The 18,121-nt window shown below is 35.8% G+C and overlaps 1 protein-coding gene and 1 long non-coding RNA gene across 5 annotated transcripts; one reads left to right on the top strand and one right to left on the bottom strand.

The window, feature by feature from the left end:
* The first annotated feature begins 6,932 nt into the window (after window positions 1-6,932).
* LOC126631538 (sucrose transport protein SUC4-like) lies at window positions 6,933-16,722 on the top strand. Of its 2 annotated transcripts, none has more exons than XM_050301654.1 (6): window positions 6,933-7,580; window positions 8,393-9,138; window positions 9,643-9,706; window positions 9,801-9,844; window positions 10,792-10,951; window positions 16,133-16,722. In XM_050301654.1, the coding sequence occupies exons 1-5, from the start codon at window positions 7,094-7,096 to the stop codon at window positions 10,948-10,950; spliced, it is 1,500 nt and encodes a 499-aa protein (XP_050157611.1). In that variant the 5' UTR covers window positions 6,933-7,093; the 3' UTR covers window position 10,951; window positions 16,133-16,722. The 2 variants fall into 2 exon arrangements, with proteins under 2 accessions (XP_050157611.1, XP_050157612.1); XM_050301655.1 differs by having other exon boundaries at window positions 16,129-16,722.
* LOC126631539 (uncharacterized) lies at window positions 12,627-14,751 on the bottom strand. 3 transcript variants are annotated; one of them, XR_007626374.1, is made up of 6 exons: window positions 14,664-14,751; window positions 14,486-14,564; window positions 14,299-14,389; window positions 14,050-14,146; window positions 13,015-13,265; window positions 12,627-12,903 (listed from the first exon to the last, which is right to left on the bottom strand). It is a non-coding gene; the product is annotated as an uncharacterized LOC126631539 (long non-coding RNA). The 3 variants fall into 3 exon arrangements; XR_007626373.1 differs by lacking the exon at window positions 12,627-12,903 and having other exon boundaries at window positions 12,929-13,265; XR_007626375.1 differs by lacking the exons at window positions 12,627-12,903; window positions 14,299-14,389 and having other exon boundaries at window positions 12,929-13,265.
* Window positions 16,723-18,121: the final 1,399 nt, after the last annotated feature.

The raw sequence follows: 18,121 nt of genomic DNA, 5'->3' as shown, positions 1-18,121 counted from the left end.
TGGATTTTATATTTTAAAAAAAAAAGGTACATTTTACATATAACAAATTGATATATTTGAGAAGAATGGGTACATTTAAGATTAAAAAAATTGAAAAATTATATGAATGGGTACATTTAAGATTAAAAAATTGAGAATCTTTTTATATATATAAAAAAAAACTAATAGGTACAAACTAAATTTAATTTAATTTTTTATTATTTGGGAAATGTTTGAATTGAAAATTAATGAGAAGTTTACTAGAGGTGTGAGTATTAAACCCTAAATTAATTACTAATTTTTATATTAAAAATTATAAATAAACATGTAAATTCATTATCACATTAATGCTAGAGACTTGAATCAAAATTTGAGAACTAATAAGGTCTTAGTTAATGAAGAGTAAGAACTAGGAACCGGATACTAATTTTTCCTTTTATTTTTTAAAAAGTAGGACAATATATGGTACGAGAAAATAATAACTTAAAACAAAACAACATTTAGAACTCACTGATTATAAGTTTACAAATGTCATTAGATAAATAAAAAGAGTTATAAACATAACCTTCACTAAATAATAAAAAACAGTTCAATTTTAAGCAACCAAATAAAGAAAAAAAAACTTCAAAAACTCTAACTTTAAAGTTTCACTTGAATATATAACATTATTATATAATAAAATTGAAAAGAAAATCGTTTTTTTACGGTGGTGTTATTGGCACTCCTACTATCTCATTGTGCACTTCAAATTTTTATATTTAGAAAGAAAAAAATTTACACTTATAAAAAGTACACTATAAGATTTTAAAGTGCTAATAAAAGTATATTTTTAATATATAACATTATTGCATATAAATATAAGATACCAAAATTTTTTGAGGGCCCTATGTGATTGTACTTTTCGCTCCCTCTCAATGCTGCCTTTATCTGATTCTACTGCTCCAATGCTTTTAATCAATTGAAGATATCGTCAGTTGTCAACATAATATTGTTAATCTATACTGAAAGTGTATTGACGAAGTTAGAAAGTTAATAATTTTTCAAAGTACAAGAGAGATTTGCGCAGAGTATTTGTGTTTTGGGTTGAAAGTCCTTTTACATTGCAGAGCTACTTACAGGAATAAACTGCCCGATATTCACGTCGAACTATCGTAGTCTGACCCGTGGAATATTATCCTGCTACCAGTCGTATCATGTATCTGACATTTGTCCAAATTTATCCATGCAAACCAAACCAATTGCAATACCACGCATCGCCATCCCATTATCAAACCATCTAACAAGTTCACGTGGACCTCCTATACCTTTCAGACTGCATCATCATCATCACCGTCCAAAAACCAACGTGCACCTTTTCAAAACAAAAGCGGATGGACACTTGGTTAAGGATAAGCCATGCAAACCCATTAGCGTGATTAGGATAAGCCATGATTAAAATCCATGGAAACTCACTCGGTTCATTGAAAACAACGTGCCATAGGACTCCAATTCAGTTTAATTTCTAGATGGTCATAAAATCTTTTTCACAAGATAATCATTACGAAAAATCAATAGTAATACCTAAGAAAATATAAAATTCTATGGCCTCTCTAAATATGTCGATAGTGCAAATTCGTGTGGAAACACTTTAGTTAGAGCACCATTGGATACTACTCATACTTTTAATGTCAAGATAGCAGATGGGGTCAGAGTGACAGATGCAGGCACTCTTGGGAGACTACCTCTTAAAATCCAAGATTACCAATGTGTCACAAACAACAAAATATTAAGATCCTGTTTTAAAAATGGTAAACGACATAATTCGCTCAAATGTCTTGGAGATCTCGTCATTTTCTTCGAATCCATATGTAATGGGTAAAAAATGAACATACTCAACGAAATTTACGTTAAACTAAACAACTCGAAAAGTCTAAACATCCACTTAGACCATCTCCAACCCTTGGGATAAAACCTAAAATTTTTAGCCCATAAAATTTAGGTTTTAGCCCATAAACAGTTTTTCTGCTCCAACCCTTCTCGCCTTAAATTTTTAACCTGAGATTATTAAAGAATAAATTTAGGCTAATTTTTTCTTTTAAAGTAATTTAAAAAAAAATTATGTACACTATCATAATTTAATTTTATGAACATTTTAACCTAAAAATATTTAAATTCCGATAAATATTGAAAAATCACTAAATTTTGGTGAATTGTGGGTTAAATAAAATTTTTAATTATTTTAGCCATTAAATTTAAATTTGAGCCGTTATATTTTTTTTTTTTTAACCTTTAAATTTAATTATATTCGATCTCAGCTGTTGAATTCAATAAATCCTGGAAGACATGCCCATGTGGATTGGATTTGGCGGGGGGGGGGGGGGGAACCTAAATAATAGCATTTAGCCCAGAGTTGAGTTTGGTCTTACGGGATATGCTAGCCTCAAATAACTTTTTTAACCTGTGAATTCTCAATCATCCAATCAGTTTTGTTAATTAAATGTCGCCTCCTTCTTTTTATTTTCCCTTTGCCTAACTTAACACCAACTTTGTCCAATAGGCTAGAATATGGATCGGTTTATGAGCCGACTCTGAGCCTAAAGCAAGCCCCATGCCCTATTCATTAAAAAAACGGCCCAATAAAGTCCGGCATTGTGATCGGATTGGGCAGGCCGACGACCCTAAAAATAGAGCCGAACTCGAGTCACCCCCCAACGGTCCTTGGCCCTTTTTTTTAGCGTTCCAATGATCTACTTAAGGTCATCTCCAATAAAGAGGGCTAAAGATTCAAAAGCCAAAAAATAGCCTGATTTGTCCAAAAATTCATTTCCAACCTATGGTTGCGCTATAATTCTATGGAGCCCATCATGCCATTATTTGGCCAATGGGCATCAGGATGGCCAAACGTAGCCGCATTTTAGCCCCTTTTTTGGGGCTCGGCTCATCCGTTGCAATAATTGATTCAAATTCAACGGCTAAATTTGAAAACATCTAAAGGTAGTTTAATTGAATTAACCAATAGATTTAAAATATAAACTTAAAACTAATAAATTATTAAGGAGGCTATATTTAGCCCCTTCGGTTGAAAATGATTTATGAGTATGCAGGGCTATAATTAATATCCTTGATGAAAAGGTATTTTGCTTGAGCGGGTGTGCCCAATGAAAAATTACAAGTTCATGAACCCAATTATATTGAATTCGACCTGGCTTGGCCCATCTTGTGCAACAAAGATTTGGCAAGCTAAGGCTTTTGTTCATTCATACAGGTCCGAAGAATTGCCAATACATCCAAATTTTGTAGTCTCCGAATGAGCCCGATACTGCAATTTGGGTTGTAGTTGTAGCCCAAATGGTAATTGCAACAACTGAGTTTGTTTTCAAATAAGTGTGAAGGTGCGGAGTGCTGTCTTTTATTAAAAATTTAAGAGATATTGCACTTGCTTATAAGAGTTGAGTCAAGTTACTTCTCCTATCGCCGATTGATTTTAAAGTGTAATATCAACTTCTTTGTGTTTTCATGATTTTTAGTTGATAACTTTTGATTTTTCTTCTTTTAATTTTATATCAACACAAATTAGACAATATATTAGGTTGTCTCCGATGGAAGGATGGGAAACAAAATAATCCCAAATTTTGGGTCCAAAACCTCTCCAAGGCATGTATTTTGGGATTACTTCCCACCCCACATGGATAAGGTTGCAAGTGGGCCAAGGGACCTGGGCCGTGTAAGACTAGCAGCAGAGCCAGCCCACGTGAAGACCATCAATGCGCGAGTAAGCAGATAAGGGGAGGGATCGGTTGCGGGAGAGTGCACCAGCTCACACTTTCTACGACCTAGATTGGCATGTTGTTGCCATTTAATGGTTTTAGTGCCTCCTGGATTTTGATACAGTGTGGCGCGTTCAGCTACATCTATTTTAAATTTAACGACTCAAATTCAATTTTAACGGTAATAAAAAAGATATAATGACCCAAATTTAATTTCAACGCTCAAAATGCTATTATTAATTAATCCAAATTAGATCTGACACTAAAACTCCTCCAAAAATCTATAAATACACATACATTTGTTCACTAATCCATAAAATAAAATAAAAATATCAATTTTTCTCAATGATTTTTTCTTCGAAATTTGAATATTTTTACATCAAAATGTTTGTAAAATAAAACAAGATAGATTATACAAAAATTATTAGCAAAAAAAAAAAATATGAAATACAAAAGTTTAACAAAATTATAAAATGGGGGTAAGAATTATAGGTCCCTTACTGTTGAAGAAAAAAAAAATACTTAACTTCATACGTATAGATAAATAGTTAAAAATATGAGACTAAATATTAAAATTTTAACTAATCTAGATTAGGAATAGCTTTACAGTTTTAAATTCCTACCTATCCAACAAGATCCTCTCCAGATCCGTATGGTGAGGATCTTGGGGATTTATAAATCGTATTCATTCATCGTAGATCGTGCAATCAATTTTTGTCAAGTACTGTTTGTATTTAATTTTAAATAAAAATATTTAAAATAATTTCTGACCGCACAATATACGATGAAAGAACATGATTAATGAATCCCCATAATTCTCACAAAGAGGATCATTCCCTACCTATCACCACCTTCCAACATCATGAACAAACATCCAATGTTGTCAACATGCTGAGAATTGTACTAAATTTTTTATTGTGCCTGTACCTGTCAACCCCACTCTTTTTAATTTTCCTTCTCTCTCTAATAATACTCAACTCCTTGGAGTTTTTATATAGGATAAGGCATCTCATAAAGCATGCTTGTTCAACAAGTACTCATGCACTTTCATTTTTATGACCATTAACATCCCCACCCCGAAACCCCCAAACCTTACTTGAAGACAAGTATCACATGTTTATCAAATTATATGTGGCCCGAGACAATGATAAATCAATATATGTTGAATTTTTCGGGTCGATAAGTTGAGGGCCCACTCCAACAATACCGATTCTATCCCCACTTTACCATATGCCCAATCTGTCAGGTATGGAGTTTTATCACAAAGGTCTCGGTATTAGTTAGAGTGGGGTAATTTTATTTAAAGTACTCTTCTCTTCTCCCTCTGTTCGATGTGGGATTGATGACTTCCAACACTCCTCCACGCGTGAGACCCTATTTTTATAGGTCGCACGTGGAGATTCACACATCAGCAACCACGTGGGGCCATGTCGGGGCTCACCCACTGGACGAGGCCAAACGGGGACCCACCCAATCACGTGGTAGTACAGGCCCGTCCCCTGGCTCTGATACCATGTTGAATTTTTTAGGTCGATGGGCCGAGGGCCCACTCCAACAACACCGTACTGTCCCCACTTTACCACCTGCCCAATTCGTCAGGTGTGGGGTTTTATCACAAAATGCATCGGTGTTAGTTAGAGTGGGGTAATCTATTTAAAGTACTCTTATCTTCTCCCTTTGTCCGATGTGGGACTGCTGACTTCCAACATCAATATATATGTCTAGTGGGAGCATTTTAACAATACATCGATGTTTATTATTCTAGTGACAGCGAGATAATGATATATCAATGTATACACCTAATTAATGATAGAAAACAATTTTTTTTTTAACAAACGATATTATTTAGACTGAGGGGGAGGGAGTGGGCTAAGCCTCACAATGGGCTATCAATAATGTGGTTCAAATTCTCATTTGGCGAGAATCGAACATAAGACCTCTCACTTACAAATGAAGAGCAATACCACTAAATTGTAGTACTAAGTGGCAAAAAGTTCTTTTCCAACTCAATTTTAGATGAGTTAAATGGATCAAAAAAGTGAAATTCTAAAATTCCATATGTTTAAGGATCAAATGGTTTATTCTTCTCTTTTAGTAGAGAAAAGATATGGGTATTCACTAAAACGTAGGAACTATTACAATTTTTAAAATGACACATTTAAATTAGTGTATAGAGATCATTCAAGAGACAAGACTTTGTCAACAAGCCACACATTACGCATTCAGTAGATATAGTTAAGGCGAGAATTATAAGTAAATTGAGCGCCACGTTTAAATTAAATTAAAATATTGTAATTTTATCTGTTACTTTATTTAAATAATTACCAATTTTGCTTCAATATCAGTCTAACAATCTACCCTTAAGATGTAATCTGGCTCGCCTAATCCTCTATAACACAGATTGAGTTTTATTCGGTTCAGTTTTAATCATTTTCATCAAATACTAACCATTTTACCTACAAAATTTAAGAAACTCCTAACCCCTCTACTACATCCAAACACCATCAAACATCCAGCAAACAAACAAGCCTGCATTCGTCAAAACTAAAAAATGAATACCACCAAATTATATACATTTGTTTTGTGTCCATTACATAAACAATTTAGCCTTTCGGTGCAACCTTCTGCTTGTCAGTTGACTGTTGAGCTCCCGAATGCCAAAATGCCACACACCGACTTTGCCCTCACTTCCAATCATAATTTGCACTCCAAACTCCAATCATGAAAGGGTTTATAACAAAAATACTACTATTTGCCTAACTCAATAAATACCAAAGTTTTAGCAGGTACTAGACGTTTGTTGGAGGGCGAGTAGAAGCCGTGTCTAGGCGTCTAGGTGGAGTCTAAGAAGAGGATTAAATGAGATGTCTTAGATTCGATTCTCGCAAAAAGTGAATTTCAACTATATTATTGCTAACCGATTGTGAAATTAAAATTATCACTTCCCGCTTAGTATAATATCATTTGTTTCAAAACAAAAAAAAAACCTTTATGTCATATTCAACAAGTGGCAGATAAAATCACATGCAAAAATAAGTATGTTTGGTTCCGATTAAAATTGTGAATATATTTTCCTGAGAATTGGACAAATACTCAAATAGTGACTGCTTTTGCCAGGTCACCTCCGTAAATTTGATCACAATTCAAGGGCATTTTAGTCTTCGCACACCCTTCCACTTCACCTTCACTGTGACTTCACACATGACGTTCCCGCGGCCAAACAAAAAAGCGCCACCTTGTCTCTCTCTTTACGCCATCTTCCATTTCTAGAGAGAGAAACTTCGATTACAGTTCTACGCTGAAAGAGAGAAGGAAGGTATATATTTGAGAGTGCTAGAGAGAGAGAGAGAGAGGGGGGACCGGTCGCCATGCCAGCTCCAGAAGCAGACCGGCACCGCGTCAGGGCTCGACCGGCGGTCAGAACCCGAATCCCACTCCGGCAGCTCCTCCGAGTGGCATCGGTGGCGTGTGGAATCCAATTCGGGTGGGCCCTACAGCTCTCGCTCTTGACTCCGTACGTCCAAGAGCTCGGAATCCCTCACGCTTGGGCCAGCATCATATGGCTCTGTGGCCCCTTATCGGGCCTTGTGGTCCAGCCCCTTGTGGGACACATGAGCGACCGCTGCACAAGCCGATACGGTCGCCGGCGCCCCTTCATTGTCGTCGGAGCGGCCTGTATCGCCGTTTCCGTTCTAATAATCGGTTTCTCTGCCGATATCGGGTGGTTGCTCGGTGACAGAGGAGGCGGCATCAGGCCCAGAGCCATCGCCGTGTTCGTGTTCGGGTTTTGGATTCTGGACGTGGCCAATAATGTGACTCAGGGTCCTTGTAGAGCTCTCCTCGCTGATCTCACTGGTATGAACCTTCGATTTATTAAATTTGCCAACTTTCCTTTTTTTGATAAAACGATATTAAATTTACACTGTATGCGGGAATAAATTGGTATCGAACGGTTTAAACTGCTCAGAAATACCATTAGACCGTAGTAAAGAGACTATTCAATTCATTGACTTTAGTCAACTTTTAGTCAATTTTGGAATGATTTTTTTAAGAATTTTGCGGTTGTTTATAACCTTTAACTTCAAATATATATTTATATTCTGTGCAAAAATGCTGTTGAAAACTCATCATAAATTAGGTCACTTATGATCTGCTGGAGGCTCAAACTGTAAACATTTTCGTAATTTTGGAACTTTGGTATTGATAATCCACCCATTTTAGCCACTTTATCCGTTGATGGCCCTACTTATTTGCGTAATTATGTGTTTGCTTGTTGGATGGCCTAGTTTCAAACCGGTTCCTAAACCTGAGAGTTTAGAACTCGAGATCCTTGTTACGTTTGGGGTCGGTACTTTGTATGCATATTTGAATGCAATACGGAATAATGGCTACTATTGTAGCAAGAAAGCTATTTATATTTGCCTATATGCGAGATGGACATTGTGCAGAGACTTTGTCTGCAAATGCTAGAATTTTGATTTGTTGCAGTCTTGCAGAGGTCTCTAAGAAAACCAAGAAATTATTGATGCATGGAACGTGGTTGGTTCTTTTGAGAAACATCACTTAGCTGCCAATCTGCCGGAAAATTTCAAATGTGCTTGATGTTCAAAGTTTCAAAATAAAAACCAGTAACACTTTATTTTCATTCTTAATTTCTCTCTTGTTAGAAAAGGATTATCGAAGAACTCGAGTGGCAAACGCTTATTTCTCTCTGTTTATGGCGGTTGGCAATGTTCTTGGCTATGCAATTGGATCACTCAGTTACTTGTTCAAGGTTTTTCCATTTTCAATTACCCCAGCGTGCAATGTTAACTGTGCAAACCTCAAGTCTGCTTTCTTTGTCGACACTGCCTTCATTGCAATTACTACGTGTATAAGCATATCAGCAGCTCAGGAAATACCTCTGGGTTCAAGTAACAGAACTACACCCTTTGCTGATGAAGGGCCAGGACAGTCAAGTCATATTGAAGAAGCTTTTCTCTGGGAGCTGTTTGGGGCTTTTAAATATTTCCCAGGGTCCGTATGGTTAATCCTACTTGTTATTGCTCTAAACTGGATTGGGTGGTTTCCATTTCTTCTTTTTGATACTGATTGGATGGGTCGAGAGATTTATGGTGGCAAGCCAAATGAAGGGATAAATTATAGTACGGGTGTTAGAATGGGAGCTCTTGGTCTGATGTTGAATTCGGTTGTTCTTGGTATAACCTCTGTGCTGATGGAGAAGCTTTGCAGGAAATGGGGGGCTGGTTTTGTGTGGGGGATTTCAAGCATTCTCATGACTCTTTGCTTTCTTGCGATGCTTGTTATTACATTTGTGAACAAAAGTATTGGCATTTCGGGCCATGATTTACCTCCAGTTGGCATTGTGATAGCTGCACTGGCTATTTTTGCACTTCTTGGTGTTCCATTGGCGGTAAGCTTATATCTCTGGTTGAATGCAATGCATACGTTCTATTTGGCAATGTATATTTCACTGTTAGAAGGCAAACAGGTTTAAATTTTGTGAGCAGAGTGCTTACAATCAATCTTTAGCTTTTGGTAACTAATGATTGATCAAGCATGCTATAATAGCAATTTTACGTCAAAAGAATATCAAATTACTTCAGAATAAAATATGCTGCTGTCAGAGGGGAGGGGGTGTCAAGTTGGGATCTTCTCTGTAAGAATTTGACCTATCTAGTAATATTTTTTTATTCAAAGAAAAGTCACCTTCACTTTTCTCTTTTGTTTTTGAAACATTTTGGGTGGATTTGAAAGTTATTGATCCCTTTCACTTTTGTTTTTGGAACATTTTGGATGGATTTGAAAGTTATCGTTTTTGGAGGTCTTTCACTGCACAATTATTATGGATTGACTATGCTTTGTGTATGAACTTGGTCTATGAACCAAATTTAAATTACCAGAATATTTGTTGCAGATCACATACAGTGTTCCATATGCTCTGGTTTCTTCTCGAATTGAGTCTTTGGGACTTGGCCAAGGTGGGAATTTCTTTTACAGAAGGTGGTGTGGTTAAAAAGTTTTCCTTGGAGATATAGCTGTAGGACTTCTTACATTGATGTTTGGTTCTTGTAGGTTTATCAATGGGCGTACTGAATCTGGCAATAGTAATCCCACAGGTAAGAACACTCATTTTCCTTTTAGCAATGCATATGTGCGCTTCTGTGTAGAAACTAAATTAACGTGAAATGCATTACTGGTATAAGGTTATATTACACTTCTACAATAATCAACCAAACGTGAAGCGATACATGCACATATGTTACACCTGCACCTTGTCCCAACTTTGGGGTTATCTATATGCATCCTAATTCTTTGTCATATCCTATCATTGGTTAAATTTTCATTTTAAGTCATATGTTTTGATATATTTCCTAATTACCACTGGCTAAGTTGTTGTTTCGTCTTCCTCTTCCCGTAGCACCACCTTCTATGTATTCAATGTATATACACACATATGAGTTTGCTTCTTCAAGCCTATTAGCTCTGAAAATAAGCACCACCTTTTCATGTTGAGCATCTCCTCACCTGGGACTTGCAGTCGCCAACCAATTGATTGATTACGAAGAATCGATTTTAAGCTCTGTACCTTTCCATTGTTCTATTATGTGAAACATAGTCGAAATTGTTTTCTACCATCACATTTTTGGACGAATTACTGACACAACCCAAGAAACAATACCCTGTTTCACAAAACCCCTTAAACTGCTGCTACTAGGATGTGATGGTTCAACTGTTCAGGTATGGGTTGGTGCCTTATGCAAAGCATCGATGCTTGAGTTGAAGAGCATGCTTTGAAAAAAATCGTATTTATTTTCCCTTATTGTAACAGTTACTCGATAATTGCAAGTGGTAGATTGCACTGTTGGTTAGGGCCTTCCTCTTCAACCCATTGCATCTCGGGTTCAAACCCTCCTCCCTTCCCTTAGTATGGTAGATTAGTGTATAATATCGCATGTAATCATTTTTGTTATATTGATTGAACTCCCATGGACTTCTCTGTGAATAACAGTTATCATCTTTGTTATATTGGTTTTGATCATGAATATTTGTTTTTTGAGAACAGGTGGTCGTATCACTAGGAAGTGGACCATGGGATCAGCTATTTGGTGGTGGAAACGCACCAGCCTTTGCCGTGGCAGCAGTTGCATCCTTAGCGAGCGGCCTGGTGGCCATCTTGGCTATTCCACGTTCTACTGCTCAAAAGCCCAGAGCTGTCACATGAGGTATTCTGTTGTACCTACTTTTCACTCTACTTTTTTTCGTCACCGAGATGGTAAAATCTCAAATAGTTAGGGAAAATTTGAACATAGCTGTTACTTGCCATACGGTCAATTAGTTGAAGTTCCTTTTGCCCTGGAAATTTGCTGCTTTCCATTTTTCTCTCTTAGATATTCAAATAATTTAAAGGCCCGCCAGCGAGTATATGGATATTGAACTCAATTTCCACGTGAAGTGCTTCAGCAAATTATACATCTGAGCTTCTACAATTTATTCTATTCAATTCCTGTTTGAAATTTATGATCATCTTCTGCTGGGCTCTTGGTGAGATCCCTATGTTAGAATCACACTAGTGATGGTGCCTGCGCGATGCTGCGGATTTTTAAACCATATAAAACATGTCAAAAGTTCCACGTGTATATACGATATGCAATATTTACATACATGTGATTCATGTCTTCTTAACCATTAACAGAACAAACTGAAATTGCATCCACATCATGAGGACCCTTTTGTATCTGAAGTTGCAGCACAATTTAATGATCATAATATGCAGAGACACTGACATGATAATCTTCCAAATCAAACAATGGGGTTTAAGGAATGCATTTCAGAATACTACATACCAAAAATGTTGATTCCAAGTGGAGCCTATAGATTGGAGAGAAGAAGCTATCCACAAAGTGAATAAACCACTAAGTGATATAGAAAGTGATGGTTTTGACGTATCGGGTGATCCAATAACTAATGCAAGTTAGAATCTAAGGAAATGATAAGAGGTGCAGGCAACCCAGCTCAAAAGGAATAGGCCTTTACATTCCTTTTCAATTTCTTTACCAAAATAATTGCAAATGCATATTAAATATTCAACGGTATTTAAATCACAGGTGTATATGTAATTCTAACAATACATCTTTGACCAAAACAATACATCATTTCGTTTCAAAAAACAATACCTTATTGATCATAACAAAGGGTCTAAATTCTAATGAAAACTTATATCAAAATTCGAATTATGTAGTGTATTAAACAATAACGATAGCACAGCAGTACAAAAATGCTCTCATAAATGAATTAAAGAATTATAGATGTTGTGATGCCTAGCTTAGGGTAAGGTATTGGCATTAAGACTAATCAACAAAACAAATTATCAATGTTTAGAGGCGCTTATAAGGATCTCACATCACAAAAATTAGAGCATGCACCAAAATACACAGCAAATATCACAAAAATTAGAGAATGCCCCAAAATTTGAGGCCCAATTCTCGATTTCACAGAGGAGAAATACCAAAAATAAGGGTAACAAAATCACAATTATATGGTAATAAAATTTCAACAATACAGTAACAAAATTATTGTAACTGAATATACCTCAAAAAGCCAACGGCCCAATTGCTCCCTCCGACGATCCAAATTTCCGAAATTCACAAACAAAGCAAATCCATAGCAATTTGACATGCTTATTACAATCAAAATTCACAGGAACAAACAAAGGATTGAACAAACAAACTTTGCGAGCTAATTAAATATTCACACACATTATACTCACTCACTGCATACACACACATTGATTAGACACACTGCACAACATTCACTCACACAGTCACATACACACTCAAACGCACACATGCACATACTGGCCATACGTACACTGATTAGGCACACTGCATAACATGGTTCTCTCTTTTTAAAGTACTTTGTATTAGTTCTTTTGTGGACAGTTGCTCAATAGCATCTGTCAATACTTAAAACAAAGAAAAAGTCACTCGATTTACCCTTCTAGATTGCATTTCAAGCTATACACTATACCTGAATGAATTTTCTAGATTGCATTTTCTATATGAATTCTGTATTTAGGCAGTGAACTGTTGGATATAACCAAGCTCGTAATTGCTAATCACTTCAATTGATCAAAGTGGCCAAGAAAATCTTCTTGCAGTTTGTCTTTCAAAAAATCCTACTTGGGGTAAAAATTAACAGTAGTAAGTTATAGCATAACCAGTAAATTGAATTCGACAGACATAAAAACAATTTGACCACTACATATATAACTCCATAAATTACTTACCACATCAACCTTGAGAGGTCCAACATGTCTAAAAGTCCAAAAAACTTCTCCATGTTCAGCTCTAATCACCTAAAAACACTAAAATGCAAAGGAAAACATATAAATTCATTAAAATTCTCTACCCACAGATAAGTTAAAAATCGAAAGCACTGACCATTCCAAGGAAAAGAGCAGCCATTATTAGGATCAAAAACTCATTCCTTAGTCTCTTCATTTGGGTACTCGACTCCGTAATCTTCGCTTTATTTCCACTATATTGACACACTTTGTCATCATATATCTTTCTAGACAAAACCTAGACGATTCTAATCACTGAAATAGAATGATCATTAAACTTTTTCTATAAATAAATATTTCAATATGTATAAAAAAGAAATTAAAAGAGAAATAATCAATTTTTTTTCCAATTCTTAGAACACCATTAGCCTAATTGGCAGAAATCAAGGTAATTACATGCCTGATCACTTAATCAGCTTAATCATAGATAATTAGAATAAAATTAAGATCCATCATTTCCGTCCACCATAATTTTGCAAACACACAGTTCTCCCTATAACAATTCTAGAAACCTCATTACTAGGAGAGAAATAGAAAAGAAAATTTAGAAATTGTCTATAAAGCAAGGGAATCCAATCCAAAATGTACATGTGCAACTCATTGGAATCAAATCAAATCCAATAACAATAATAAATGACTTATTACCTATAAATAAGAAGAATTGGTAAAACCATTTACCAACTTAGGAAACCTCTGCGCATGTGATTTGTAATTGATATAATCTAAATGGAACTAATGTGGAATGCACATTAAACGAATTAAACCAACAAATGAAGTCAAAGACCTTGTAGCTTTGTTCAAGTTTCATGCCAGATTTAGTAAATTTCTTTAATAAGCTACTCACTTGCAATTGGATAAACTTAATTTGGAGGCTAAGAGTTATCTGAAAAGTAGTTTCAAATGACATCTAATAACCTAAACAGATATCAGAGAACATATTCAAGAAAAAGAAAAAGATGACATGGGAGTCGAAGTTACCAAGTATGTGCATATGACAAGTGATCTACACCTTGTGCATCAGAAATTTTTGTGAGCCCGAGATCCCTTGAAGTGCACTAAAACCTTCTAAAAGCACCTGGACAATGTGAGCAGCACTGCTAAGACCACATCTTATACAACAAATAGAATAGATATCATAATATATAGTGAAATTATGTCGAAAAATTTAACGAAAAAGTTCAAACATATATAATTACAAAAAAAAGAGTAACGATCTAGTTATTTGACCTCTATCATTATTTAAAGCCGCCGCAGCAGATCCTCGCACCAGAGCCCTCTTCATGTTTGCCATCATTCCTTTTTTGTCTCCATTTTAAGGCTTTCACACAAAAAATGTTATTCACATATTTGCTTTCATAGTTTCATAGATCCATCCTATTTGGACTTCGATATAGACAGAGGTGCAGATCTGTACCTTTCTCTTTTCTCGAATCTAAAATTTTCGAGAGCTCCATCCGCCTTTTCTTCAGTCTAGACAAAAGATTGAGAAACCCCTTTACATAATACACCATACACACATGCATGCATCAGAGTCACTTCATTTGACATTCGCCCATGAAAACGAATGAAAGGGAGAGGTGGACGTGCTTTACCTTTATTGGTCTTGGGATTTGCGGAGTCCTTCGTGAAGGTAGAGTCGTCGATGATGAGTGCAGAGCCAATCTAAGCAAGGCACCAAATGGAGATTGGAAACAAAATCTCTAAATAAACCAAAACCAGATTTGCTCGTGACTATTATGTGAAAAAAAGAACACAAGATTTGAGAGGAAGAGAGTGAAATGAAGACGGACAGAAGCAGAGATTTGTGAGGGACAAGACCAAAATGAAAGGTAAAGTGAAGAAGACGGAATCGATTGACGTAAAAAATTGTAAAGATTTGAAAAGTAGAAAAGCAGAAAAGTTCCTCAATCCGTCAATCCCGCAATCAAACTCTTTCTCCCCCACTCCTCCCTTTCCCTCTCTCTCTCAAACGCAACATGGCTCCCATCCCCCAAACCCTCCCCGAATGACACGACCAACCCACCCAACCCGTCCCAAACCCATAGGACAAAATTGCCCTTACTAACTTACCATCTTGACTGTCAAATTTTAACCCTTGATGGGGCAACCTTGTCATTTTCACTCCCTAAGGGTTGGGCTTATATCAAGAAATGAACTAAACCCACTACACAAAATGTGACCGGCCCAAACGCCAACCCAGCCTTAATTTAATGGTGATGCTGTAAATAAAGCAAAATCAAGGGTCAAACCTGTGACTGTAGCTAAGCTACAGGCCATTCATTCCTCAACATTAGAATAGATAATGTATGTTTAGACATGGGAAATTCATTTAGAACGGGTGATGTTAGACATTGCTGTTTTTAGAAGTGCCGTGGGAAACAAGTTTGTCATAAAGCGATAGTTGTTCGCAGACGCTGGCTGCGAAAAATATGTTGAAGTAATTGCTGATGTAATAGATGTCAATTGGTGCCCGGTGAGATAAGTTGTCTACAATTAGTGGAGAATTTCTTGAATGAAAATCAGTCTCACCTGCGGGATTTTGGCAAATTGCCATGGAAAAGTAGGTACAGCCTCTCTCAGCCGTAGATTCCGAAATTAATCCAAGACTAGTTTGCTGCCAACCAAAGATATATGTTTCGGCTGTTTGAGAATTATTCGTCATGAAAATATCATATTTTACTTTCGGGGGAAGCTTCGATTGGGCGATGTTGGTCCGATTACAAGGTATTGGAATCTCATGCGTTTTGTGCATGGACTTTGTCGTATGAATATGGTAAAATGAAATGTACTGGTTCAAACCTTGATGGAGACAATGCCTTTTTATTCTCTCTGATTTATTTATTTATTTTTGTTCTCTTTTTTGTTGGAAGTTTTCTTTCTTGTGATGGGTTTGCTGTTTATTCTCTTTTTTCCTGTTTTTTTTGTTTAAATCAATTAATATTATTAGTTAAATTAAAATTTATTTTCTTCTTTGTATCTGGACCTTGGAATAAATTCTTGCCTTCATTGCTTTGATCAGTCTGTCTGCTTTTAATCATCCCGTGCATTGTTTGCTAGACAGGCTTCTACAAGTATTAGAAAGAAAAGAAAGAGGGAAAAAGTAAAGTAAATCTCTCGGGTGCCATCCATTTCACTGTTGAAGAATATTTGGATTAGTTGCTCACGCGTGAGTGTGTCAAATAGCCAGGAATCGCCCACTCGCGCGCCGACGACAAAATCCGTTCAGTTTTAGATGTAAGTGTTGTTGAGGTCCAAAATGAAGGTAGATTAATGAGTGCAGAGTGGTATGGGGAACACAGTGGCTTCTGGAAATAAAAGAATTAAGCATGCAGAACACAAGGCCTTTACAGTATAGTGGCACATTGTTTTTGAGAGAGATTTAAGCGTGTCAAATTTTCCCGGAAAGGCAAGGGAAAAGCTCTTGTGAGAGGAGAATCTGTGAATTTGTTCGTGTTTTTTTAAGAGGAATATAATCTTTTTATTTCTAGTGTCAAATCCCAACAAGTCCTATCATTGCAAAAATCCTCTCCCCAAAAACTTGCATTGGAATTTGTATATTTATTTTGTTATGATATGGGTGAAGCTGAGTCCTTTTTTTTTGTGATCACTAATCTTTTTATTTAATATTAAAAGGATGCGTTTGATACTTAATTTTACGTTCTAATGGTATTCTTCTTCATTTGTAAGTAAGAGGTTATTGAGATACTATTTTCACACACATTTTTTAACTTCTCACACCCCTCTTTGTTTTTAGCTATCAGATTGAATAAATTAAACGAAAACAACGGTAAAATTAAATATGAGTGTGAGAGCCTAAATGGTGTGCATTTATCATTTTCTATTTTTAAATTTGGATCCCAAAGAGTGGTGGATTTATGTGTTTTGGTTTTCTTCCCCAATGCAAATACTCATATTTTAAGCCTCGTTTTGAATTTGAATATGTGAGTATTTGCATTTTAGAAGAAAACGATGGACTCAAACTCATATTTGAGTTTTAGCAATTTAGTTGTGTATTGGAGATGGTTGAATTCAAAACTCAAATTTCATTTTTCTTAGTTGAATAACATTTTTCTTAGTTGAATAACATTTTTCCTAGTTGGCATGGGCTTCACCTTGAACTCAATTCTCAAATTGAAGCTCAAATTTGGGTCTCCACTTTGCCAAAGACTTGTATATAAGTTTTAAGTCTTTGGTGCACACATTGGAGAACCTTAAACTCGTATTTAGAGTCCAATTTTTTCCAGTGCATTGGAGATGCACATAGTGTTATTTATTTTGTTGTTTTAGCACTTAGCATTGATTTCCACAACTATTAGATCTTCTATATTTTATCTTCGCCATTCATTTTCTGTACCACTTAGTGCTACAAACCATTAGAAGAGAAATTGCAAAGTTTAAATTTAAAACGTCTATTTATTCTCCATATTTAACGTCAAATCTACAACTACGAGTAAGTGGTCATACATTTCTAGTCACTAAGTAACCAAAAGCGCACTTATGTGGTTGATGCCCCATCAAAATTCTGAAATTCTTTTTTTTTTTTTGGTAACAAAAATTCTGAAATTCTTGATTGAGTGTAAGTATATAAGTATAAATCCCCACTAGAACAACAACTTGGGTTGATACAAACTGGTGGAATTTTCATTTTGGGTGAGAGTGAATGAGACCACACTACCCAATTAAGATGCTAAATTCGAAATGGGTTTGTTTTTTGGCAATTGGAAGGAAAACCATTTTTGTGTTTAAATTACCGTTCGTGCATGAATAATACACCTAAAAAATGACCCGTGAATCCTTTTCATTTTTCATATCAAAGATTACAAAATGTGTGACAGAAGAATGTGACAAAAATCTATATTTTGTAAGAAAAAATACACACACACACATATATATATATATATATTTGTATGCATGATTGATCGGTAAAGTTGCAGTTGAGGAACTCTGTGCATAACTTTTGGATTTTAACTAGCAGTTTTCACTCATTTTGGTCCATTGGTTTTGTTGCTTTTGACACGCACCTCTCAAGTCTCATCTTTCTCTACAGGAA

Source organism: Malus sylvestris, chromosome 8 (assembly GCF_916048215.2).
Source record: "Malus sylvestris chromosome 8, drMalSylv7.2, whole genome shotgun sequence".
Taxonomy (NCBI): Eukaryota; Viridiplantae; Streptophyta; class Magnoliopsida; order Rosales; family Rosaceae; genus Malus; species Malus sylvestris.
The sequence above is the reverse complement of the archived record's forward strand: the minus strand, read 5'-3'. Positions and strand labels throughout refer to the sequence as shown.

Excerpts from the sequence above, each read along its gene's own strand:
- LOC126631538 (XM_050301654.1), top strand. The coding sequence starts at position 7,094 with ATGCCAGCTCCAGAAGCAGACCGGCACCGCGTCAGGGCTCGACCGGCG. Across the intron at positions 9,139-9,642 it reads TTCTTGGTGTTCCATTGGCG|ATCACATACAGTGTTCCATA; the intron begins GTAAGCTTATAT and ends TATTTGTTGCAG. Across the intron at positions 9,845-10,791 it reads TGGCAATAGTAATCCCACAG|GTGGTCGTATCACTAGGAAG; the intron begins GTAAGAACACTC and ends TTTTGAGAACAG.